This window comes from Sceloporus undulatus, chromosome 4, assembly GCF_019175285.1.
Source record: "Sceloporus undulatus isolate JIND9_A2432 ecotype Alabama chromosome 4, SceUnd_v1.1, whole genome shotgun sequence".
Classification (NCBI taxonomy): Eukaryota; Metazoa; Chordata; class Lepidosauria; order Squamata; family Phrynosomatidae; genus Sceloporus; species Sceloporus undulatus.
This window is the reverse complement of record NC_056525.1, coordinates 63907460-63934830: the sequence shown is the minus strand read 5'-3', so window position 1 is coordinate 63934830 and position 27371 is coordinate 63907460. Positions and strand designations below refer to the sequence as shown.

Below are 27371 nucleotides of genomic sequence, written 5' to 3'. Positions count from 1 at the left end.
GTGCAAAAAACATTCCTAAGGATTCTGTATGGTGTGGTATGGGAGGAGGTTCAATGGGCTGGCGACACCAAGAGTGACCGCACTGGGTGACACCAAACCTAGTGATGCCACTGGATATACTTAGAGTTCAAACAATTCACCGATAACAAAATTCTAGTTGTCAGCAACAGTAAAAAAACATTGACTGCTGGAGAGAGATACAAAACAGATGGGCACAAAGGAGCGGCAGAAGCAGCTCCCAGCCCGATCACCCCAGGACCACAGTGACCACATGTCATGGTCCTGAAAGTGTCTCCTGTGGCAGTTCCAAATGGATCATGGAAACAAACAGAAAATATTTGCTCTTTTTGAGTTGGTTTTGGGCTGCCTTAGGTGGACCCAATGCAATCCTGGGGCCCTCGTCTGCCTGTCTATTTCGGGCCTGGGTCTGCCTCCACACTGCTGAAATAATCTGACTTGATACCCCTTTAGCTGCCATGGCTGAATGCTATTGAATTCTGGGAATCACAGTTGCTTGTTGCACCAAACCACTGCTTTGGTGCCGCAACCAACTACAGTTCCCAGAATTCCCTTTGCTAGTCTTCTTGGCCATCTGTATTCTCAGCACTCTTCTCATGAATTGAGTTTCTTCCTGTTCACTTTATTGTCCAGCTCTCCCATCCACATACGGTGACGGAGAATACAATGGCTTGGATGATCCTCAGTTTAGTGTTTAGGGTTATATCTTTTTTCTTTAGGATTTTATCCAGTTCTTTCATAACTGCTCTTCCCAGTCTTAGCCTTAGTCTAATTTTTTCATTGTGGTCTCCACTCTGATCAATTCCTTTGAAGGTTTATGTCAGGGTCATGGTCCTGCCATAATTAATTGCTGTGCTTGGGGCTATGTGTGTTAATGTGAATGCTGGGTTATGTTATCTTATTGATGATGCTGGGAAAAGAAACTATTGTATCAGTAATGGCCTGAGCAGATGTGTGGAGAGGAGGTATGTGTAGCAAAGGTCCTTCTTGTGAGAAGCTGTAGCTTTGGGGTATGGTTTGGAGAAGGCGTAAGACCTGAGAAGACAGGTTTTGACTTTCTGACAACTGGGGTAAAGGCTATTGTAACCAGAGAACTGTTTGCACTGGGGGGGGGGGGGAATAGTACGTACCGTCATCTATTCTGCTTACTGAATAATGCTTTTTCTGAATTTGCTGGAGGCTTGTGTTCCTGGAGTGGAGTTAGACTGTCCATTACAACTTATGACTAGTGTCCCATTTGTTTCTTTCTGTGCCTGTTTCCTTCTGATCCCTCCACTTATACATCTATATGAGCTATATGCCTGTAGCTTTAATACTGCGGCACTTTTCAAAGTGGCAGCTGTGTTTGTGTTTCACTGCAAAGGGATATGTTGTGAGTAGTCTAGTGGCAGCTTTAAGACAAACTTGTTTTGAATCAGTCCTTAAAGGAGCTGAAGCACAGGACTGTGTTATTCTCTTATCTATCATACCAGAATTTCCATTACAATTTAGGGCTCACCCATGCATTTCCTAATATTTATTAAAAATGATCACTCTTCCTTAAAGGGCCCAAAGCCCTCACATGCTGGCTTCTGCCTTAACACTGATTCCAACCACCTTTTAAGCACCTGGTCGCAAGGCCTCAAGGGGCGACCACAGAAGTAGGTATGACAACACTCTGTATAATGTTAAATACTGTATAAATCATATTTGAAAAGGATATAAAAGGAAAAATCCTGGGAATTGCAGTTGGTTGCGGCACCAGAGTAGAGCTCTGGCGGAATTCCCAGAATTCCATATCACTGAGTCATGGCAGTTAAAGTGGTGTCAAAGTGGATTATCTCTGCAGTGCGGACACAGCACAATTCTCCCACAGGTGGAATATAGGGGTAGGCATCCCACAACAATCCTGAAGTTTACACTTATAATTCTATGCTCGTTTCCCTAGATTTAAGGCCTTGTGGACTGACTGAACCCTCAGTGGGATTCCTTGTCTGGGTGTTTTTACTATTTCAGCCTTACCCCTGAGCAATTCACTTCAGTTGTCAACACATTTAGGACTGTTCTGCATCATTTATTTAAGTATGGGCCCAAACAGACAGGCCAAAATAAAGCTGCTTCGGGTCACTTTGGAGGTGTGCTGTTTAAATGACACACGCATCTTAAGAGGCCAGAAGCTGCGCCAAAAACTGTGCTCCAGCCTTTAGGATTGGAGCGTGGCTTTGGTGCAGCTTCCAGCCTCTTAGGACACATGCATCATTTAAACAGCATACCTCCAAAGTGACCCGAAGCAGCTTTATTTTGGCCTGTCTGTTTGGGCCAGTGTAGTGTAGTGATTTGGGTGTTAAGACTATGGGGCTTTCTGCACTGCCATTTGGGACGTCCGGAGGATGTCCTATTTTAAAAAAGGGGCGTCTCTTATAGACGCCCCTGGGCCTAGTACGGACTCCGTCCGTACAAGATGGCGCCAGCCCTTCTACATGGCCGGTGCCATCTTTGTGTATTGGACGCTGAGCGTCCGTACGTGTCGCGTCCTTTGTGACGTAGCGAGTGCGCCCCTGGCGCCTCGCTACGTCACAAACGCGACGGAAAAAGAAGCTTCTTTTTCGGTCCGTGCGGGAGTCGCGCCGTCTGAAGGCTCCGGCTCCCCTGCGGACTTACCGGCGGCGACGGCAGAGCGCCGCAAAGTGGCGGTATGTACCCCGCCTATGACTCTGGAGAACAGGGTTCGAGTCCCAGCTCAGCCATGAAACCCACTCAGTATTTTGAATGTTGGACTACAACTCTGGAGACCAGAGTTCGATTCCTACTCTGCCATAAAGTCCACTGGGTGACCTTGGGCAAGTCACACTCTCTCAGCTTCAGGAGGAGGCAAAGGCAAACCTCCTCTGAATAAATCTTGCCAAGAAAACTCCATTATGGGTTTGCCTTAGGATTGCCCTACGTTGGAAATGTCTTGAAGGCACACAACAGCACACAAAAGGCATTGCCTTCACCTGATAGTAAATGTTTGTGTTGTTAAGTGTTGCAACAGTGCAGAGGTCTAACTCTTCCTTTCCCCCTGCGAATAAAAAGCACCTTGTTTTGACTTTTAAAACATAACCATGTATTATTCCGCCGAGCCAAAGGTGGGCATGAAGGCTAGCCTCTTCTACGTGGCCATTTTCTCTCCATGAGTCTTGCTTATTATCTAGTGTAGTGAACCTTTCGCTATCTCTCAGCCTGTCCTACCTGGCAGGGCTGTTGGGAGAGTAAAGGAAGAGAGCTCAGGGGACTCACTGGAGGAAAAGGAAGGTAAAAAAACACTACGTTGGAGGGGACAAACTTACTCAGGGTGACCAGATGTCCTAACCACAAAGGAGGACGAAGCACCACAAAGTGTAGGAAGTTCCAGAAAAATGGAGGATGTGACAAACTAAAACCTGAAAACACTCCTATCAATAAATGTACATTCAGGCTTCTTAGCTCTGCTCAACATAAACCTTTTTTGGAATTCCTCCTGGACAGAAGGCTGAAATGGAGGACAGGTCCTGGAAAAGGAGGACCTCTAGTCACCCTGAGCTAAAAACACCCCAATAAACATAAATGCATGCTTCGTTAGCCCTTCTCAAAATGGAGGACATTTGGGAATTCCTCCTGGACAGAAGGTTGCAATGGAGGACACGTCCTGGAAAAGGAGGACCCTGGGCTCAGTGGAAAATTGGGCGGGAAGGCTCTTTGTGTACCCTTTGGGGGATGCCCCACGTGTTCCTGGCACTTCTTCCATTTTGCAATGCAAAAGCCCCCCAGCCAGACAACCATGCAAAAGTTGTTGACTTCCTTGGGCCCCCGCCTCCATCGCCTCCTCTTGGGCGGAGGAGGAGAGCTGGGTTCAAATCCGCGCCCTTCCATTCGCCAGCCGGGTGGGTCCGGCGTGGCTGCTCCAATGGGCTCCGCGGCCCTAAGCCCCTCCTCTGCTGGAACTATTTCTGGAGGGAGGCGGAGGAGAGGCCAGCAGCAGGGACTCTTGATCGGGCTGAGCCTGGCTCCTGGCTGCGGAGGGAGGGCTGGGGACCATGGAGCCCTGGTGGTCTCGCCAGGCCAGCAAAGGGGGCCCCTCGCCCAGCAGAGTCCCCTGCAGGTAAGGAGGGAAGGAAGAAAGAAAGGCTGGGGGAGGAAGGGAAGGAGGGAGCCCCCCCCCCAAGAAATGCATGGAAACACGTGGGGCATTCCCCAAAAGCAAAGCCCAGAGCACTCCTAGAAGCATAAGTTCATGCTTCTTGGCCCTGCTCAAAATGGAGGGCAGGTCCTGGAAAAAGAGGAGCATAGGTCTAGTCACGCTGCCCTAAGCGGAAAGGAGGACCAGGCACTGCACAATGGAGAAAACATCCGGGACATGTCCAAAACAAAAGGTAAAAGCACTCCTAGAAGTTGGTTGATTGATTGATTGAGGTAAAAGCACTCCTAGAAGTATAACTTCGTGCTTCTTAGTCATGCTCAAAATGGAGGGACTGAAGGGGGAGTGGAGAGCATGTCCTAGAAAAGGAGGACTTGCCAAGAACATTTCCAAAACAAGAGATAAAAGCACTCCCAGAAGAATAAGTTCATGCTTCTTGGCCTTGCTCAAAATGGAGGACCTTTTGGGATTCCTCCACTGAAGGTGGAAGTGGAGGGCATGTCCTGGAAAGGGAGGACCTCTCAAGAAAACATATGGGACATTTCCAAAACAAAAGATAAAAGCACTCCTAGTAATGTAGGCTCGTGTTTCTTAGTCATGCTCAAAATGGAGGGCTTTTTGGGATGCCTCCTGGACTGAAGGTGGAAGTGGAGGACAAGTCCTCCAGGAAAAAGGAGGATGCATAGTCATCATGTCCTAAGAGGAAAGGAGAACCAGGCACTGCAAAATGGAGGACCTTCAATAAAACATGTAGGACATTTCTCAAACAAAAGATAAAAGCGTTCCTAGAAATAAAAGTTCATGCTTCTTGGCCAGGCTCAAGACAGAGGACTTTTTGGACTCCCTCTTGGAACTGGAAATGGAGGACATGTCCTGGAAAGGGAGGACCTCTGGTCTCCCTGCCCTAACCGCTAAGGAGCAAGAGGGACTGCAAAATGGAGGACTTCCCAGAAAGCATGTGGGACATTTCCAAAACAAAATGTGGGGCACTCCAAAAGAAAAGCTCAAAACACTCCTAGAAGTGTAAATTCATGCTTCTTGGCCCTGCTTAAAATAGAGGACCTTTTTTAATTCCTCCTGGACAGAAGGCTTAAATGGAGGATGTATCCTGGAACAAGAGGACATGCCTGGTCACCCAGCTCTGATCACCCGGGCCTCCAAACCACGTGTGCTGGGCTGGTAGTAACACTTGAGAAGGCTTTGCAGTGCTCTTCTGGGTTGGGCTGGGCCTGGGTGCAAGAGCTGAATTAAGTGCTGCTTACTAAACTCTGGGAAGGAAGTGTGTGTGCATGTATTTGTGTGTGTAGGAAGTCTAGGGAAGTGTTGCAGCATTGGGATTGTTTTGCCCTCCAGCACCTGAGTGCCTCCTTCTCAGTTTGGTGACCTCACTTCTGCTTACCTCACATCCTGCCCACCTCTGCCGTGTGGTGTTGTGTTGCTTCTGCAACACAGGCACAAATTGCGCCAAATATGTGGCTTCCCGTGCTGCATCCTCATTGCAGCAATAATCCTGTTTGACAGCACTTTAAGTACCATGGCTGCATGCTATGGCATTCTGGGAAGCTGGTGCCACAACAAACTGCAATTCCCAGAATGCCATAACATGGAGTCATGGCAGTTAGTGCTGTCAAACCGGATTATTTTTGCCGTATTGTTGCTCAAAAGAAGGAAATTGAGCCATTTTACTCCTGAAGTGTTGGGTAAGCGTGGTTTGAGTGTTGGGCTATGTCTCTGGAGAGCAGGGTCCATGCTCTCTGCTCAAGCATAAAAAAAACCCTGGATGGCCTTGGGTGAGTCACACTCTCTCAGCTTCAGAGGATGGCAGTGGCAAACCCCCTCTGGAGAAACAGGCCAAAAAAACCCTATTTTAGGGTCACTGTAAAATTGACCCGGGATCACACCTCTGCAACAGACAAAAGCCTTCTGACATACTCTGACTTGCGGGTAACATTGGGGCAGTATGACCAGTGGTCCTCCTTTTCCAGGACATGCCCTACATTTCAACCTTCTGTCCAGGAGAAATTTTAAAATGTCCTTCATTTTGGGCATGACTAAAAGGCATGAATTTATATTTCTGAGTGTGTTTAACTTTTATTTTGTAATGTCCTACTGTTTTCTTAAATGTTCCACATTTTGCGGTGCCTTGTCCTCCTCTGTGGTTAGGACATCTGGCCACCCTGTTTTGGGTTGCTGGTGTGGCCTGTGGCCTGGCCTAAAACAAAGCCAATAAAAGCTGGGTCACACTTTTGCTTCTCTGAAAGCAACTTTGAAGGACTCCTTTCTGACCTTCGTAAAAGGATAAGGAAACAGTTAATGCCTTAGTCATTTTTCGGTAAAACCAGGTTGAGGGATAGTGAGGTCAGACTTTTCTGGAAAGGTGCTCCTCCTGTTTGTGCAAATAACTTTTCTGAGTTGGAAACATATTCAGGAGTAAACATGTTGCCCATGCAGAATACAACAAAATCCCCCCAAACATTGATAGATTTGTTGGTTGACCAGTGCACAAAACACACCATGCAAGCTTTTGAGGCTTCACTGGCTTCTTCATCAGGCAAAGATGTTAAAAATCATACAGGAAGAAAGTGATAATATTCACAGGCCTAATTTTGCTTTGGATCTCAATGGGAATTAGGCTGCTGCTAATAGATTTGAAATGTTATTGCCTGGCTTTTACTGCCCTTTGTTCCCAATACCCACATGGCCAAGAAGTGGAGTGATCTCTGCCTGCGTTTATATCCCTCCAAATCATCTTAACTGACAACTGAAGTAATATCTGAGACAAAATGTAGGCCTGTGACTCTAACATCTTAACTTTTCTCCTCCTGTATGATTTTCAACATCTTTGCCTGATGAAAAAGCTAGGGAAGCATCAAAAGTTTGTATGATGTATTTTGTGCTTTTTAGTTGGTCTGATAAAGGTATCACTGTTTTGTGGATTTTGCTGTATTTTCTAGGATTAGTCTCTGAAGACAAAGCAGTGTGAGAGACATGGGCGCTTCTCCATGGAGAAGAGGAGAGCTGTGCCTTACCAACTTGCCAGGAAAGCTGGGGTCTAAGATCCTGTCTGATCTTGGAAGCTAAGCAGGCTCAGCCATGGTTAGTACTTAGATGGTAGACCACCAGTACCAGGTGTTGTAGGCTATATTTCAGAGGAAGGCATGGCAAACCATTACTTTGCCCAAGAAAAGCCTATGAAATTCATGGGATCTCCATAAACCGACAGGTAACTTGAAGGCACATATACACTCACAATAAATGTGCCTAATTAAATGAAATGCCTGTTGAATTATAGATAGGTGTGTGTGTGTGTACATGTAGAGAGACATATCTACTCCTACACACATACATATATACATACAGTCATGGTAGGAAAGGGAAGGCCTGTAAACAGTGATGTCAGACGGAACTGAAATGCAGAAATACAGATAGTTATAAGAACGTAGTGGCCATTCACAAAATACATGTGGGAGGCTAAAGTAGTACAAAGCTTCTTGGAGCCAGTCAGACAGGGGCTGAAACATAAGGGCTTGCTTACTTTTTCCTGCATTTGCTATCCTACATTTCTTATATCCATTCTTCCCTTCCCTACCCCACAGCCATTTTTACCAGCAAAAGTGACACCATCAAGGAAGCCTTGTAAACACCACAAATTATCTGTCTGCATTTTAAAAATATTTGGTTAGTTTAAAATTAATAACAATTTCCTTGGCCTTCTCAGTTTCACTAGAGGCCTGAGAAACAGGCCGTTAGGTAATGAAAGCAACAGCTATACCATGGGCAACCAGGGAAAAGGAGGGAAAATGCTTGTCAGCCATGCTTGTTAACAGTGTTGAAATTAACTCCTGTACAACAAGGAGCGAACTAAATGTGAGACCTAGTGTTCTCAAATGTGTACGAGTCTGCAGAAGAAAAATGCATATCAGATAGACTACATTTGGGTACAGATGACATAAAAATGCAGGGAGCGGAAGCAAAGTTGTACATCCACTTCCCTGTGTAATATTCAGTTTCTTAGAACAGATCCCTATTTCTGTCTCTCATGCATGAGCACTAAAAATGTGAAAGTGGCATCTATGATGTCTTTTTTAGATGTTCTTGGATTGGACTGTTTCTTACCAAATAGCTCATTTTTCAGGTGTTTATTTCAGTGCAACAGTGTCTTTCCTCCCTGTTTTCTGTACTTTGAACTTCCTCTAGGTAATATTGCCCCTTCTCTGCCTAATTATTTTGAGCTTCTGCACCCTCCTCTCAGGCGTTATTTTTTTTTAAATGAGGAATGCTGCTGATTCTCTTCCTGCTTGAACTTGTTTTAGATATGTTGAATATGTCCCTGTATACCTCTTATAGCTCTCTCCTAGTATCTCCTTGCCATAGGACTTAGGTAGTGCTTGCAATATCAGTTTACTGAGTAAGTCCCTTCTAGCAGCACTTTCTCTTGTCCACCTAAAACATTTCAGTACCCATGAAGCCCACTGGCTAACCTTGGGCAAGTCACATGCTCTCAGCCTCAGGGGAAGGCAATGACAAACCCCCTCTAAACAAATCTTACCAAGAAAACCCCACGATAGGTTTGCCTTAGGGTCACCTAAATCAAAAGCAACTTGGAGGCACACAACAACAAACTGAATAGTTGTAAGTATACGTACTTGCTGAATTCTGGTCATGTCCTTACTTTGCTGAGATGCAGAATTTTTAAGTATAGCCCCAAATAGTTACAAATGAAAGTATAGCCAGGGGTTATCTCTCATGATGATATATTTTGCTTTTAAAATTCACCTTCTTTACCAATATCCTTAGCTAATATTTTTCCAAAGCAGACTGAAGGCTATACAGCCAGACATTTTCAGATTCAGAAGAGCCACTTCTCTCTCATGGTAGATTTGATGTAGCAATCTGTTTAATTAGCTCTTTTTCCGGTCTCATTCTTATAGTTCCCAAAAGATGATGGGTTCCTTGCTGATTATGTGCAGAAGATACACAAATGTCAGAGTCTGTTTCAGCTGGAAAAAGTACAAACCCTCTCCTTATTTAAAGTAGGGTGTGACCTCAATTTTTCACCTGACTTCCGCAGATGCTCCATAAATGTTGAGATGACCAACAATGCAACTGTGTTAGCTTGTTCTGGTTTAGATAAGTCAACTGCTCACCAACGTTTCTACCATTCTTTAATTAACTATTCAAACTCGGCATGAGTTAGAAATGTTTGGATTTGTCATGATGATTTTTCTGGGATTTTGTTATCTAAGTATCTTCCAGATATCAGATAGATTTCTAATCTTAGTAAAAAAAATTATCACCTTTTACTTCGTTTCAGAAATTTTGCCCGCGGAGCCTGCAGATGGGGTCAGAACTGCCGATTCTCCCATGATAGGAAGACTACTCAGATCTGCAAGTATTTCCAGAATGGATTCTGTGGTTATGGAGACCGATGCAGGTAAAGATTCTTTTAAAGTGGGTGGGATGGGAGCCAACATTCCCCCCGATCAATATTCCAGATGCATTGGTACTAATTATCCCATTCTTAAAGTTTCACTTCAGGAAAAGAGGGATTCTGGGAAGTTTGGAAAAGCCAAGAGCTGGACAAAAATGCCAAAGGGGCAAGGAAATATAACCCAGTTTATTTAATTACTGTCTCAGTGCCACTGGTATAGTTGGATGTAGCACAAACCTTTTGCCAAAGAAAGAAGTAATGCCTTAAAGATAGTCAGTGTTCAGAAGCAGTACAATTCTACTGGATGATAGATACTAATGGGAAATTGTAAAGAGTTGCCTTATAGTGAAGGAGTTCTTTAAATATTCTAAGACAGACATAGCTCATGTAGAGTATGTTGTATAAATTAATGCTGGTGTAAACTATGCAGAGGGAGAAAGCATGGGTGGAGATGCTGGAAGTAATGTCTGAGACTACCACTAGAACCAAGCAGACAGTTTTTGTTTATATGTGTCTAGCTGACACCTGTGATCTTCATAGGAGGCTTTGATGGTTATTCTGCAACCATTATAGTGCTATTGCCTAACATTGCCACCTCTAAAACATCCTTCACTTGCAGTCTACCTTAGGAATTTCCTCCACACACATAATCTGAGAGGTAGAAATTGCTGATTGAAATGTCTTCTTAGAGAATCCCTGTTTATGTGAGATCTCTCTGGTTTGTAATTATGCTTTCCCTCACCTCATTTGTGTATTAGTTGCTAATGTGTCTTTAAATGGTTTAAAATTATAAATTGCTGTATACTGCCTTTTTAGATTGTGTTATATGTATTTTATCTTGTTCTTTTATATTGTATCAGGATGTTACAGTGTTTTGCAAGCTGCATAGAGATTTTGTTCTACTAAGTGGTATATAAATGCAGTAAATAAATAAATAAAAGCTAAAGAAGTACAGGTTGTGTAGAGGTGTAATGTAGCAGGTGTCTCTGCATTGTTTATGTAGTGGGCTCATTGCACAGGTGGCAGACTTCATTGTTCACTGCACAGGACTGAGTTTTGACTCGTTTGCCAAAACCACCTCTATACTGGCTTGGTTAATTCTCTGCTCTTGATCCCTAAGATACTGGAATATTTTTTGTAGTGCATTGAAGAAGGTATTAGCAATTCATATAGTTGAACTGAGATTGAATAATGCTTTGTTTACTCTGAACTTCATATTGGATAACCTTTGACAACAGGACTTCTGTCTAAGGCTAATGTTGGCTCTATACTGTAGATCAGGGGTAGGCAACCTTTTTGAGCTGGGGGCCGGGTCGCTGTCCCTCAGGCGACTGGGGGGGCTGAAGCCGGGGGGTGGAGCTTCCACCCTCCGGGGGCGGGGCTGCATGCCAGGGGTGAAGCTTCCACCCTCTGGGGGGCGGGGCCACATGCCGGGGGTGGAGCTTCCACCCTCCGGGGGCCAGGCCTCCCCATCTTTGCTGGCCCCTGATGGGGCCCCAGGCCCTGTCAGAGACTGGCAAAAAAGCCGGTGAGGGCCGCCAGCACTGGAGGCCGCCTCCTCTTTGCCGGTCCTTTTTCCGTCGCTGGGGCCCTCCAAGAGGGCTCCGATGGTGGCAGCGGGCCTCTGGGAGGCCCTTTTTCCATTGCCGGGGCCTTCTTGGAGGGCCCCAGCGAAGGCAACTGGCCTCCCAGAGGCCCCCTGCCCCCGCTGGGGCCCTGTTGGAGGGCACCAGCGACGGCATTGGGCCTCCCAGAGGCCCCCTGCCCCCTCTGGGGCCCTCTTGAATGGCGCCAGCGACAGCAACAGGCCTCCCAGAGGCCCCCTGACGCCGCTGGGGCCCTGTTGGAGGGCGCCAGCAACGGCAACGGGCCTCCCAGAGGCCCCCTGACGCCACCGGGGCCCTCTTGGAGGGCGCCAGTGACGGCATCGGGCCTCCTAGAGGCCCCCTGATGCCACCGGGGCCCTCTTGGAGGGCGCCAGCGATGGCATCGGGACTCCCAGAGGCCCCCTGATGCCACCGGGGCCCTCTTGGAGAGCGACGGCAACAGGCCTCCCAGAGGCTCCCTGCCCCCGCTGGAGCCCTCTCAGAGCCTGCCAAAGTCTCGCGCAACCTTACTTGTGGTCACGTGAGATTTCGCCGCCTTTTTGAAAAAATGGCGGTGACCGGGAGCGGCGAAAGCCGCAAGCGGTGGCAGCAGGGGCAGGCGGTAAGTCCTCCGTGGGCCGCATCCGGCCCGTGCCGACCCCTGCTGTAGATAGTACAGCTGAAAGCATCGGCCTGAAAGTAAAATGAGGACTTCCCAACTCTCATTTTTAGGCATGCACATAAGCAACCAATTTTCTTCTGGCACCTTTTGTATTATATTAGGTTCCATAGGAAGTAGCCACTACTCATATTGGATGTTGGAGCCAAATGCTGTAGGTCCCAAATGCTGATAAAGAGGAAGATAAGTTTTTATTCAGTCCAGCAGAGCAGTCCTCCCTGTAATTATTTGCTGATTCAGGCTGGGGAAATAGATTGTATCTGGTTGGAATTCAGTATCACCATTCCATGAAGGGAAGAACTCCTTCCATTCATGGAAGGCATCAGGATTCAGCAGAGGCTGAATCAAATGATGGTGTTTGGAGTCATCAAAGCACCTATTGGAGAAAGAGCACGTAGGAGATTTTTACTAACTCACCTTGCAGCCCTTTCTGCTGCACCAAAAGTCCCTTCGGCTTTTTAGAACACAGAAGGAGAGGCTGAATCACAGAGATTGTCTCGCTCTTCTGTAGCAAAAACACAGATTAGCCTGGGATAGCAACAGCCATTTTAAACTATTGAACTTTCCACTCTAAAGTTCAAATTAAATATTGGCCTTCTGGAAATTCACCCTCAGAACCCTATAACCCAAGCACACTCTCAGCAACCGGATTTCCGTATCCTGGTGCTGCTACCAAATTTATGTCACATACATTTTGGATGACAGCACTCTGGGCTTTATTATCCCACTGCTGCCACCAAATTTATGTCACGTTGATGTGAAATGCACTCCCTCCTTAATATGACTGCCACCAAAATAATAATGTGACATTGTATCCCCACACTGCAGCAGACCCTTTTAAACTCTTTGTTTTAAAATATTCTATAATGATGGCAATGTTCATGTTATTTAAACTGGAGGCAAGCTTTTGTTGAAATAAAAACTGAACTTTATTGAACAGGTGTTTCAACCAGATGTTACTTGAATAGTTTCAAAATAAACAGTTATTGGCTCAGGCACTTGTGTTATTTAGTAGTAGTAGTAATAATAATAATAATAATAATCGTTTATTTGTAGCCCGCCTTTCCTTGAGATCAAGGCGGGTTACAGCATCATGGCAACAACAAACGACAAATAAAAACAATACAATATTAAACATTAAAACCAAAGAATTAAAAACACAGATTAAAAACTGTACAAAAACTAGCCAAAGTGCAGGTGCAAGAGGAGGGGGGGGAAGAAGCGTTACAACATCTGGGGGAAAGCTTGTTCGAAGAGAAAGGTTTTGAGTCTCTTCCTAAATTGGTCGAGGGAGGGGGTCGAGTGGAGCACTTCGGGAAGCAAGTTCCATAACTGCGGGGCTGAGGTTGAAAACGCCCTCTGTTGCCCTCTGAAGGAGGAACCCTCAGAAGTTGCTTCCCAGCTGACCTGAGTGTGCGGGGTGGATTATATGGGGAGAGGCGGTCCTCCAAGTACCCTGGGCCCAAGCCATTTAGGACTGTATAGGTTATAACCAACACCTTGTATTGCGCCCGGAAGCGAATAAGCAGACAATGTAGATCTTGCAGAACAGGTGTTATATGGCTGGACCTGGAACATCCAGTGACCAGTCTGGCTGCCATGTTCTGCACTAATTGAAGCTTCCGGGTTTGGTACAAGGGTTGCCCCATGGAGAGCGCGTTACAGAAATCCAACCGAGAGGTTACCAGAGCATGTATCACTGTTTCAAGGTCCCCCTGGCCTAGGTTGGGTCGCAGCTGGCGTATCAACCGAAGCTGATAACAGGTGCTCCTGACTGTCGCATCCACCTGCAGTCAGTTTACAGTTGGTAAAATGACTTTTTGAATGTTAACTGTGTTACAAATCTTCAACACTCCACAGAGTATCAACATTACTAATTCTCAAGGACTCTCAAACTGTCCTTTCCTATTTATATTCCTATCCTACAAGCTAATAGTATCGCCATTCCTGCTAACCATAATAATTCTCTCACTTGGCTAAAAGTCCTTCACTCTAGACCTTAACAACGGTTCCCTTCTGGAACTCATGTCCTTCTCTGGACTCGGCAGAACCCTTACTCTGGAGTCTAAACCCTAACAAACTACAATTGCCACAACAGAATTTTCAACCTTCTCCAGCCAGCATCATAATGGTTGACATCAGCTGCCTTGTGATGGCTGTTGCTATCCCAGGCTAATCTGTCTTTTTGCTACACTCCAATTTACCAATTTTCAGCAGTAAGATGACAGAAGTAACGTAGATCATTTTTTGAGTGAGATAATACACTTGCATGCTATGTTTTCTTGAATAAGCTAATATATCACTATCAATTCTCTCAGCTACCAGCATATCCAGGAAGTGCCAGTCTTGAGCAGATGTGGCTCAGAGTCTGCCTACCATGGATTGCAAGGAGGTGTATTGTCACTGAATCGTCGGGGCTCAGAGCCAGCCATTTTACCAGAAGCTTCAGTAAGGAGCTGGGGTGGTGCCCGGCGTGATTCTGAACCCACTTTCTCAAGCATGGAACAGTTACAGATGAACTTCGGAAGCATGAGCATGTCGTTGGATGAGGGAGATGAAGATGCAGAAAAAGCTATCCCTCCTTTGCATCCCCCGAATTGGGCCCTCAGTAAAGAATTTGTCCCCAGGGAGGCAACCTCAGGTAAGCTGCTGGCAGGAGGAATGTAGGAAACTGATTATAGCTCCCAGAGTCAACCAGTGATGTAGGAACATTTGGGAATTCAGGGGCCAACTGAAATTCAGACCACTTGTAAGAATTATATTGATTAGATGAGGGGTAAGGGGCATGTGGCCTACAAATCCTTTCAGACCACTCTGCATGGCCAGTGGTACAAGGTTGTGGGAGTTGCCATTCAAAACATTTGGAAAGACAAAGATTGCCTGTTGGAGGCAGAGTGTCTTGTGGTTCATAAACTGGTTCAGCTGTGACCAGAACCAGCACTCTGATCTTCTCCTTCATACTTATCCAGCCTGCTTCTCTTGATCTCTTATCATTTGACAACAAATGAGTAACTCTTATCAAAATATAAGGCTTGTTTTGTTATTAAGATCCATAAGGTTTCAATTTGTCATTATTGTAAATAAGCCAAGTTCAGACCCTGCCTCCATCTTAAATGCCTTTGGCAACTCTCCCACACTTCCCACCAATAGACCTTCTTCTGTCAGCAGAGGTGCAAGTATTGGGGGAAAATTTTTTATTTATACCTTTTAAAAAAAATAATTTTTCTACTTGCCCCAGCCAGTATACTGAAACAGCTCTGTGACTCCTTTCCCCCTTCAGTTTTGAGGTTTTCTGGCTTTGACCTCAGCTGTCCTCTTGAACTTTCTCTCACTTAGAAACTTACAGCTGTGAACTGGTTACTGCTATTTAATTGTTCACTTTTATATTTGTGCTTCCACCACAGATACAAAGTAGCCAGTTGAGAAACAACTACCTGTGAAACAATTAACCTTATTAAAAAAAGAAGTGAAATAAAAAGCTATTGTCTAGTGTACTTTCTGAAAAGCACTTTCTTGTATATTCCGGTTATGCAAATAAGCACCTACCTGTTTATTTTATTTACTTAAATATATCTAATCTAAAATCCACCCACACCAGTTAACCTAAACAATAAACAGTGCTGACGCTATTCTTTCTAACTTCCACACATTGCCACAACCACATTCCAATTTCCTCTGGCAACTAAACATTACTTTCTTAACTTCCACACACTGCCACAACCACACTCTAGTTCCCTCTGGCAGCTAATCCCTAACTGATTCTCATACCATTTTTCAAGCTCTTGCCTGTCATTTCCAACATTCCAAACACATACTCCTACAAGTACTCGTGTGGCTTCTGTACAGTTATGAATGAAAGGTATCTTGTTTGCAGGGAAGAATTGGGAGTAGAAGCAGGGAAAGCAAAGTGCTCTTCATAAGCCTTGTGAGCTGAACTGCCATCTAGTGATACCCTGCAGTAACCAAAAACTCTGCAGAATGAAGAAGAGAAGAGATGTTTCTGCTCTTCCCTCTGGCTTTTATCACTTGATATTATGCATTTTTATCTCTTTGTGGGGTGCCGAGGCCTGTGGTTCTGACTTGCTTTCTTCTTCTTTTATATAGCATTTAACATTTCAAAGCACTCTTATAAACATAGCATTACTATGTGGACTATTAGCAAAAAGATCTCTTGCTTAGTTGTGTCTCTCCTGGTCAGATTCTAGATCCCATGAGAAGAAAACTGACACCACATCCTTGATGCCAGGAGTTGTGCCCACTAAGGAGGCTGCTCTTGCTTCTCTGGTTTCAGAGGAACCAAAGGTAGGTGAGATGTCCCAACAGATAGAGGTGATAAGATTAAACTTTGTCATAAAAATCTTTAGAGAGTTTGTAGTCTTAGAATTATATTAGGTGGTAGAACAACAAACCTCCTGATACTCTTCATCTCTTCAGAAATTCCCCTTAGAGGGCAAAAGCAAGGGAGGTTTGTAGGGTTTCTGTGTTGATGCTGCAGAGACTTGGTGCTAATTCCTTCCTACTGTGATTTAGAGTAAATGTAATAGTATGGTACCTAGACTGTGAAATCTGAAATAAAAATGACTGCTTCAAGGACATGATGAAATTGACACTGTGTGTATGTTTTACTCCTCCCTTAATAGAAAAATGTTGACTGGTACACTCTATGTCCTTCCTTATTTACCTTTCCATCACTTCCACCCACATCTGTGGGTGGCACACAGATAAAAGAAGCTGATGGGCTCTACTGCTTGGTCAACCAGTCTTGGGAGAGGAAATGGAATGAGGGAGGGAAGTTGAAAGGACAAGAGGAAAAAAACAGGAGAGGGATAGATGTGGTACTATGTGTGAAAAGATCAGGAGAAAAGAGATGTGTAAACAAACCAGGAGAACAAAGGAGAGAATTATTAGGAAGGAAAAGGAGATGTTGAGAAGATGAGTTAAGATGCAAGGCTAAACAGCAGAATCTTGCTTGTGCACCAAGCATTCCTTCCCCCCACTTCCATTCCTTGTGTTATGATTTTAGATTTTTGCAGCTTTTAAAATGGATTGAGGTAGGGTCTCTTTCCATGTGTCCCATTGTCTAGAATGGGTTAGTCATCATGTCCTTTTGATCAGAATTTGTCTGATTCTGCTTCTGGCATCAGAAGGCAGTCAGGATCTGCTTTTACAACCAGGTGTGTTGAACCTTTTTCAGGCAGCTGGGAGTTCAGGAGCAACATCAGGTGCTACAGCTGCTGCAGTGGCACAGAGTGAGGATGTGGTATGTGGCATCTGCATGGACAAGGTTTCTCAGAAGGCCTTACCTGAGGAACGTCTTTTTGGCATTCTTCCCAATTGTACCCATGCCTATTGTGTTGGTTGCATCCGGAAGTGGCGGAAGAGTCGCGACTTTCACAGTACAGTAATAAAGTAAGGGTTCTGTGGTAATCTCTTCTCCTATGCTTATGTAAACTAAGTCTTCTGTTGGGTTACTATTGGAAGCATGAACTATCTGCCCTGGCATCCTGGTACATAGTCAGTTACCATATAGAGATTTGAGTTTCAATAAAAATGATGCAGCAGTTGGTGAGAAGGCAGGAAGACCATAATGACCATAATGATAATTACCAGAGTTTAGAGAAGTTACCTTTTGACCACACTTCCAGTGGCTATTCAGGTTGGGCATTCTGCAAGTTGTAGTCCAAAAAGCAACATTTCCAACCCATGGAAGCTGTTTTTCTGGACATTGTATCTTTGCAAATATCACAACAATGTGGATGAAACTGGATATGTCATGTCTTTGCTGTCCTGCTGGGAGAATGTTGGTCTTGACAATCACTTCAGGGCATGGGATTGTGCCTGTAGTATTTATTTGTTAATTACATTTATATCTTACCTTCCTTAGTCCTTGCACTTTAACTTTCCAACAACCCTCTGAGGTAGACCAATTGGAGAAAGAGTAGTTGGCCGAAATGAGTTTCATCTCTCAGTAAGAACTTGAAAGGAGATCTCCAAAGTCCCAAGTCAACATACTTAATCACACTGTCATGGAAACTCGACATGGATGTGGTTTGGGCATAGAAAAGTTACAGGGAAAAAAGAAAACATATTTGTATATTGGGACCACCTGTTTAGAACTCACCCTATTCTGTGCTATTATAGAAGTTTCACCAAATTACTATAACTGAAACATTTCCTCCTGAAAATATCACCATATAATCTATAACAAGCACAACACTTTTTGCAAATTCAATATAAAAGTTCTGTATACAAAGAGACCTTGATACTACAAACATGCTGCATAGACTGGGCGCATGGAAATAATCCTTAAGTCATACTATATTTTTGACTTCTTGTTATGTCACTAGATGTCAAAAAACCAAAGCAGCATAGGTCAGTATCTAGAGATAATCCAGTGTCTAATATAGCGGGCATTTAGGGAACAGTTACTTAGAACACAAACACTACATGCATTTCTGTGGGGAAAACAAGGTATTTAATCAAATTATTATGACTAGCTGTGGCTGCTGATGCCAAGCTCAAACCTTCAGAAATATCTGATCTTGATTCAAAACTATGAATGATGTTAACATTTAGGGGACTAAAGTGCCACATGAACAGTGAATCTTGTCCCATCATCTTATGTTTATCCCCTAGGGGCTGTCCAGAATGCAGAGTCACTTCAACTTATTTTATCCCCAACAAGTACTGGGTTTTTGAATCAGAAGAGAAAGAAAAACTGATTGAGACTTTCAAGGCACGGACTAGGTAAGTAACTGTCTCATCAGTGAAAACTATCTAGTATTTCTACATATTTCTTACTTTGGAAAAGCATGATCTAATGCTGTTGACAATCTAGTGCTCTTCAGTTGTTTTGGACTACAGCCTTGGCACTCCCAGACAAGGTGGAAGGTATCAATCAGGTTGGAGGAAGTTATTATAAATTATAATCCTTCATCTGAAAGCAGTGCAAGAACAATGGGAAGACCAGACCGATAATGCATTTCTTGGACGGAAACATATCTTGTAAGGTCAAAAACTCCATTTAAAAGTTGAAAGTTTGTCCAGACTTGTTGAAGGACCAGGTACTGAGTAACTCCCATGACTGTCATATTATTGAATAGAGAGGTCTCATCCATGGTCATGGAATGTGATGCTTCCTTCACTGTTATTTAAGCCTTGCTGCCATATCTTTGGTTCTTCTCTGATTCTTCTCACTATATATCCAGTTCACTGTTATGAAATTGTATTCGGGTCTGTATAACAATATTGGTTTACAGCAAGTGTGGCGATTGTGTGGCCCTTCAGGTGTTGCGAGGTGTGTGTGTGGCTATGCTGACTAGAGCTGACGGTAGTTGCAGCCCAACAACATCTGGAGGGCCACATAGATGATGCCCAAATCCCCATGCTTTTTTTCAGATCTCTGGTTTCGGTGGGCTTCCTGCCCTCTTAACATAGCTTATATATTTAAGAACACATTGGTGATTAATTAATATTCGTTTACTCTAAATAAGCGTACATTATAATATGTGCTAGCTGCCACTGTGCTATAAAACTGCAGTGTGCCTTCCTACATTCCTGAAAAAGCAAAGAATTAAGATTAGGTAATTTGTTTAACCTTGGATTATATATCTGGAAAAACAATCCAAATATTTGTTTCTACTCTAATGTAATCATTATCTTCATTTTCCTCTAGCAAAATAAGGTGCAAATTCTTTGTCAGAGGCAATGGTCAATGCCCATTTAAATCAGAGTGTATCTACTTGCATGAACTTCCTAGAGGCCACCTTCCTGCTGCAAGGCCACGACAAAGACCTGAACGGCGGAGACGGCAACCCATTGTGAGTAAAGCTACCTTGATAACACTCAAGATAGGCTCACTAGGATTCTTTCTTCAGGCTGTCCCAAAACATCCTGCTAGTCCAAAACTAGTGTGCACCTGGATTCTTACAATTGTTATAGAACAGGAATGGGGGATCTATTTTATTTTTTATTATTGGGTCCTCAGTATCCAACTGGAGCCAGATGCAAAATGGTGTCTCAAAGTGCACATATATAGTACTTGGTAGAAATAAGAACAGGGAGACTGAGCACAAAACTCAGACCAAGAATTTGTTCAGCATCAGTAACGAGTTCACAGTTCTTTTAACAGAAAAATCCAATGTTGGTATCACCCAGCAGTTTTCTTCATTTCAGAGGTATGAAAGTTTTGTTACTCCTGTCAAACAGTTGGTATTCAGTAGCCTGTTCTAATCAACTTTAAATCACCCATGAATCTACCAATAGATCATAGTCTAGCACCTCCCCATCTCTGCTACAGAACAGTGGAACATCTGAGCTTCCAGATAATGTGGAGCACAACTCCCACCAACCTTCACCATAGTGTCTAGGGCTGCTGACAGTTGCAGTATAACAACATCTGCAAGATCACACATCGTCATTTCCTGTCCTCTACTGACAACACAGTATCAAGATGTACACTGTTAGGAATTGTTTGTTGCCATCATGAGCATATGTTCCAGTTGTTGGGCCAGCCTTAATAATTCCTATTCATACAAAGGAGTCTAATGACACCTTTGAGACCGAGAGAAAAGTTTTTAGCATAAGCTTTTGTTGTCTGAGTCTACAAAAACTTATGCTACAAATCTTTTCAGTTGTAAAGGTGCTACTGGATCCCTTTGTATAACTAACTACCATGGCTATGGCTTTGAATCCTATTTATAGTACAGTTTTATTTTCCTAAGAGTTATGATGACAACAGACAAAGCCAGCACTCCTTATTTTGGTGTACATTATTGCTTTTACCATGTCTGGTAAAACTTGTCTATGCTTCTGACATAAACCTTTTTGCTCTTTACAGATTAGTGGTGTGATTTCAGGCCTTCTTTTTTTTTTTATATCCCTTTCTGCAGGCCTATAATCTATCTCCATCTGACAGCTCGGATGAGGAGGATGATGACATGTACCTTGTCCAGTGGGCTCTTACCTTTGCACTCCTGCATAGAGATAGAGACTTCGACTTTTCAGACTTTCTCTGGGATTCAAGTGATTCTTCTGACTAGATGATGATGACGACAATGTCTTCTTTGGAGGCTGTGTGTAGCTGGCTCTGGGAACAGTCGTAATGAAATGTGAAGCTGTGGCTTGAAGGATGGGTGTGGAATGAAAAATGTCTTGACTCTTGATCAGCTTAATGGCTCTTAGTTGTTTGGCAGGTCTTTAGAGTATTTCTTCTGGAATGCATAGACTGGGGGAACATGATGCAAGGGACTCATTCTATATTAGGCAAGGCTTCCTGATCCACAGGCCAAGCTAGTGCTATCTCCACTTTTGGCACATTGTATTTTTATATCTTACAGATTGCACTGCCATTCTCCTGTCCTGTGCTTGTGTAGATATTCACATCTCCTCCTTCCTGCCCTTACAGTTAATTGCATCCTGGGTTTCTGACATGGGATCCATGGAGAGTCTCCCAGCTGTGTCACTTCTAAAAGGTTACCAGGTTTTATGGAGCTCAGTCTCTGTGTACTCTGGAGTGGCTGAGTGTTTTGGTGTGTTCATGCTGCTGCGTATTTGTTTCCTCAGGAAGGCAGGGTTGCTGAGCAGTGCTATTATCTACAGCAGGTAGCACGTGCATCTTGTTGTTGTGTAGCAGTACTGTTGGGTGTCTATACAGTAGGCCAGATGTAGGTGCAGGGAGAGACTTAGTGGGGGGGAGTGTAAGCTAAACCTCTATTTTTTATTGATGCAGTGATCAATTTGTATCAGAAGCTTAACTCAGTAATTTAACCTTAAGATCAGGGGTCAGTAAGCCCCCATATGTATTTTTTAATTCTGGAATAATCTAGAGAATGTGAAATAAAATGAGCTTTAAAAATTAATCCTCTTCTTCCTAATGATTTGTTAAAACCTTGATGATGTGGTTGGTAGATGATTCATTTTGCAGTTTGCACACATATACATGTTCAAAATCTTTTTCTTCTGCAATCATGTGCTCTTCATTCCCTTCTTACTATTGAAATGTGTGTCTAGCCATATATGGATGGATATGGTTGACAGAAGATAATGCTTGCCAATGCTGGGCCATGGGTTGTCACTTTTCTGTAGGTTTATAAAGAAAGAAGAGTGTAAATGATTTGCTAGCCCCCAAACATTCTTCAGTATGCAGATTTATCAATAAAATGCCACATACACTAATATAATTTTCTAAGTTGTTTGGATGGGTTGCCAGTAGGTTGATATTTACAGTGCTCTTGGGATATTCTCACAATCCTTGAGCCTTCACCAAAAAATTATAAACAAAATGTTTACGTACCATATTTCTGCAATAAAATGTTCATGTTTGATTCTAAGCATGTTTCTAAGATGAAGCTTTGTGCATTTCTTCTATCTGAAGTTAACAGTACCTGCTGCTGCCTGCTCCTTAATCCAATTAAAGCATGGGAAACCTTAATGCCCCTGCAGAAACTACTGTGACCATCATATTGCATCACTAACCAGGTTGGCTAGGGCTATTGGCAAATGGCATTCAACAACAAGGCGGCACACATTCCCTCATGCCTGCCCACATTATATTCTAAAGTAGGCATTGAGAACCTGTTAACCCTTGGCCTGCAGGGAAAGACGGATGGTACAGAGAAAAAAAGCTATGAAATCCTGTGGTTTTACAACCCTCACCTGCTAAGAAAGGAATAAAAAGTTTGACCTGGCATAAGGCAGCTTCTTACAGAGCAATACTATGTATGTTTATTCCAAAGTAATTCCTGTTGAAATCAAGGTAAGTGCATAAAATAAATACAATTGCTGTGTACAGCCCATCTGACCACTTCCTAGGATGGTATGTAGGTTCCGTGCTGTTTTTTGTGAAGTGAATAGCACTAGAATGCAACATACAAGTCTGTTCCACTATCGTTCATTGAAATGGATTATGCCTTGGAGTTAATCCAGTCCAACCCCCTACTCATGCAAGATGTGCAGTGAAGGATTCAGTTACTGTATTTGTTTATACAAAATGTATAGAGGTATGTGGTACACCTTTATAGGTATGCTAGAATTCCTTGATCCAGATCTCCCCAGGCAAGTCCAGGGGGAAGAGACATCAGGGCTCCTGTATCTTTCATATCGATAGAAGTTAACTTCTGCCAGCATAGTACATCACAAACTAAAGTCCGCATTATTTCCTCAATGGACAGACAACTGAAGCTGAAAGCACTGCTGTTTATATGGCCACTCTAGCCCCAGCCATTCTTCCCATCCTATCTTTTTAATTCCATTTTTCATTGACTAAAAAAAACTTAATGAGTGCAGATACAGTTGTGGAAAGAAGCTGGTTTTACACAAGAGAAGATAGTTCAAGTGGAGCGGGGAATCTTATCTTAAGACTAGGCCATAAATTCAGTTTTAAGAGAATTTTTGGGGAGACACTTTCTAGTTAAAAAAACCCCACCCTATTGTAATTCAGAGATGGGGAAAGTTGCCTTAAAATCAAAACATCCTAAAACTAGCTCAAAATGCAGTTTTCTTCCCCACCCCCGAAGCATGGCTGAAGATTGTCCCTAACAGGAATTGGAAGTGACATCACTTCTGGTTCACTTTCAGGCACACTAGTTTGGCTTACCCAGGGTGACCAGACATCCTCCTGCAGGACATGTCCTCCGTTTCAACCTTTTCCAGAAGGAATTTCAAAATGTGTTCCATTTTGAGCAGGGCTAAGAAGGATGCATTTACAATTTATATGAGTGCGTTCAGGTTTTATTTTGTCATGTCCTCCATTTTTCTTTGCTGTCCTGCATTTTGCAGTGCTTTGCAGTTAGGATGTCTGGTCACTGGGCTTACTAAAATTACCTGAGGTGTGTGAAAATGGGCTGCTACCTTTCACACAGCTGCCCATCCCATTGTTTTTAATGCCACTATCTAGGCCTTAGGAGGGGTATTTCAACGGTTTTGAATTGGAAAGGCACCACACAAATGCAAGAGGCAATCAGACCTTGCAGGGTTCCTTGGGCTGTTGGCTTCTGCCATAAAACAGGAATTGGTGGATGGACGAGACTTCATCACCAAGGCCTCTTTAAACCTTAACACCAAACGTAGCAAAAGAATGTATGCAAAGGGATCTTGTAGCACCTTTTGAGACTAACTTTAGGTTACTTTCTCAGTTTCAAAGGTGCTACAAGATCCCTTTGCATTCAGATTTAACACAGCTGTGTCTCTAAATAGCAAAAGAATAGCTTTGGAAAGTTCTTTTGAGGCAACCAGCTGCCTCCCTGCTAATAGCACTGAGAAGTTGAAGGAGAAACCTGAAAACAGTTTATGCAGACTTTGGAAAGCTGCTTTCCAGTTAGGCCTTGTAGCAGTGGGGAAAACCCCTGATTTGTTGTGTTACTTGCTGGTGGTTCTTTCCATAGCTGCCAAAAATTACTCAAAATGTTCTCAAAAGTGAGGTTACAAAAATGACAAGGAAGTGCTACACATAACAGTAGTAAAGCAATGTTGAGTTAATGCAGTTTTGACACCGCTTTAATTGCCTTGGCTCAGTTCTGTGGAATTTTGGGATTTGTAGTTTATGAGATATTTAGCTGCCTCTCAGGACTTTATCACATGGGTGGGAAATTGGCAGTTTAATGATTATCCCGTGAAAACCTTGCAATCGTGATTAAAACGCGATTAACCTTTTCACACAGTGCAATAAAAGAACCATTATGTCGGGAATAACCAGGCAATAAACAGCAGCAAATTCTCAGGATTTTCCTGTGAATGATTTGTTGCTATTTATTGCCTGATTATTCCCCGGGATAATGACACTTTAATCGCTTTTTATCACAATGTTGTGTGAAAACCTTTATCGCTATTGCGTGATTTTCAAGGGATATTCCCAGGATAATGGCGCTTTAATCACAACGTGTGAAAATCTTAATCGTGAATGCATGATTTGCATGAGATAATCACCATTTATAGTTCCAATTGTCCCTGTGTGATAAAGTCCTCAGAGAGCTCTGGTGCCACAATGAACTACAGGTCCTAGGATTCCATAGAATAGAGCCATGGCAGTTAAAGTGGTATGAAACTGCATTACTTTTAAAGGACTGTTCCCATGTTCTTTGAGCAGAAGCTACTATATACTGTAAAGTGGGTCCTTGGTAACCTCTGGGGTTTGGTTTCAGGATCCCCCATGGATACCAAAATCCGTGGATGTTCAGATCTCATTAAATACAATGGCATAGTAAAATGGTGTCCCTTAGATAAAAAGCAAAATCAAGGTTTGCTTTTTGGAATTCTAAGTTTTTAAAAAATATTTTTCAAGGCGTGGATGGTTCAAAGTGTGGAGGGTTGAATCCACAGATAAAAAAAATCTGGATATGGAAGAGTGACTGTATATGGAAACTTGAAATGACTCCGAGATATTCTTAATGTACAATTATTATAAGTCTATGGCTGTGAACAGTCTCAGCTGTAAGCCAATGACTTGGATGAATTAATAGGGGGCATGCTTATCAAATTTGCAGATCACACCAAATTAGGAGGAATAGCTAATACCGCAGAGGATAGGATGAAAATTCAAAATGACCTTAATAGATTAGAAAGCACTGCACTTAGGGCAAAAAATAAAAAATAAAAAAATGAAATGCACAGATATAGGATGGGGGAACACCTGGCTGAACGAGTCTACATGTGAAAGGGATCTGGGTGTCCAAGTAGACCACAAGTTGAACTTGAGTCAACAGTTCGATGTGGCAGCTAACAAGGCCAATGCGATTTTAGGCTGCATCAATAGAAGTACAATCGGCCCTTCTTATTCACGGATTCAAGGATACATGGTTTGAAAATGTTCAAAAAAAGTATAAATTTCAAATATCAAACCTTGATTTTCCATTTTTTATAAGGGACACTATTTTGCTATGTCATTATATTTAATGGGATTTGAGCATACATGGATTTTGTTATACACGGGGGATCTTGGAACCAAACACCAGCATATAACAAGGGTCCACTGTATAGTGTCTAGATCAAGGGAAGCAATAGTGCCACTCTATTTTGCTTTGGTCAGGCCCCACCTGGAATATTGTGTCCAGTTTTGGGCACCACAATTCAAAAAGGACATTGAGAAACTGGAGTGTGTCCAAAGGAGGGCAACTAAAATGGTGAAAGGTCTGGAAACCACGCCCTATGAGGAACGCCTTAGGGAGCTGGGTATGTTTAGCCTGGAGAAAAGAAGGTTAAGAGGTGATATGATAGCCCTGTTTAGATATCTGAAGGAATGTCATTTCAAGGATGGAGCAAGCTTTTTTTCTGCTACTGCAGAGAATAGGACATGGAGCAATAGATGCAAACGCAGGAAAAGAGATCCATCTTAACATTAGGAGGAACTTTCTGACAGTAAGAACCATTTGACAGTGGAAAACTTTCCTTAGCATGTGGTGGGGTCTTCTTCTTTGGAGCTTTTAAACAGAGGCTGGATGCCATCTGTTGGGGATGCTTTGATGAGAGTTCCTGCGTGGCAAGGGGTTGGACGGATGGCCCTTGTGGTCTCTTCCAGCTCCATGATTCTATGATTCTAAGTCCTGCTCAACACACCTAGCATTATTTGGAATTTTTGAGTTTATGACTGTTTTGACATTTGGGGACATTTAAAAACTGTTTGAAGGTATAATTTTAAATACAAGCACAGTGAATGAGTCTTATCACATCACTAGGTTGCTTCTCAGCAGAAAGGCACAAGACTGTATTTATAAAAGCACTTGCAGAGCTCTGGAAAAATTACTGGTTCTTATTGCTGCTTCTTGAAATAAAATCCTGAGTGAGAAAAAGGACGAATGCTTGTCTTTGCTGCTGTCATTGACTGGGAAATGTTTCTCTCATTGCTTTCTGAGGGCAACCATTGGGAACAGAGCCTGCAAAATTGAAGTTCGTAAAACTTTTGATAGCGCAGTGGTTTGAATGTTGGTCACGACTCTGGAGACAACTGTTCAATTCCCAGCTCAGCCATGTAAACTTACTGGGTGACCTTGGACAAGTCACACTCTCCAGCCTCAGGAGAAGTCAAAGGCAAACCGCCTCTGAACAACTCTTGCCAGGAAAACCGCTTTGCCTTAGGGTCCCATAAGCGCAAACAACTTGAAGGCACATGACAACAAACATTGTTTTTATAGGAATTTGGCATTCCGGTGTGGTGTTGTGGTTTGAGCCTTGGACTAGGATTCGAATCCCTTGGGCAAGTCACACTCTCTCAGCCTCAGAGGAAGGCAATGGCAACCCTCCCTCTGAAGAAATTTGACAAGAAAACCCAATTACAGTTTCGCCTTAGGGTCGTCATTAGCCCTAAACAACTCAGACGCACACAACAACAATTTGTTCCACAACTTGCTTGGAGGTTTCCATGTTGCAACTGATCCTGACAAGAATTACCCTGCAAAGAGTATGAAAGGGGATTAAAGTCTTAAAACACTTTAATTCGCTGATAATGAAACATAAAAATATCCCTTCCAAGCATTAAAACAAACCACATTGGAACATCATCAGACTTGGCTGAGTCCACAACTGAATGGA

General features: G+C 43.2%; 1 protein-coding gene across 1 annotated transcript; it reads left to right on the top strand.

The window, feature by feature from the left end:
• Positions 1–3956: 3956 nt before the first annotated feature.
• Positions 3957–21709, top strand: LOC121928745 (probable E3 ubiquitin-protein ligase makorin-1). The gene is made up of 8 exons (XM_042463892.1): positions 3957–4117; positions 9468–9587; positions 14168–14490; positions 16048–16151; positions 17044–17258; positions 18486–18596; positions 19525–19669; positions 20741–21709. Exons 1-8 carry the CDS (start codon positions 4053–4055, stop codon positions 20888–20890), a joined length of 1233 nt encoding a protein of 410 aa, XP_042319826.1. The 5' UTR covers positions 3957–4052; the 3' UTR covers positions 20891–21709.
• Positions 21710–27371: the final 5662 nt, after the last annotated feature.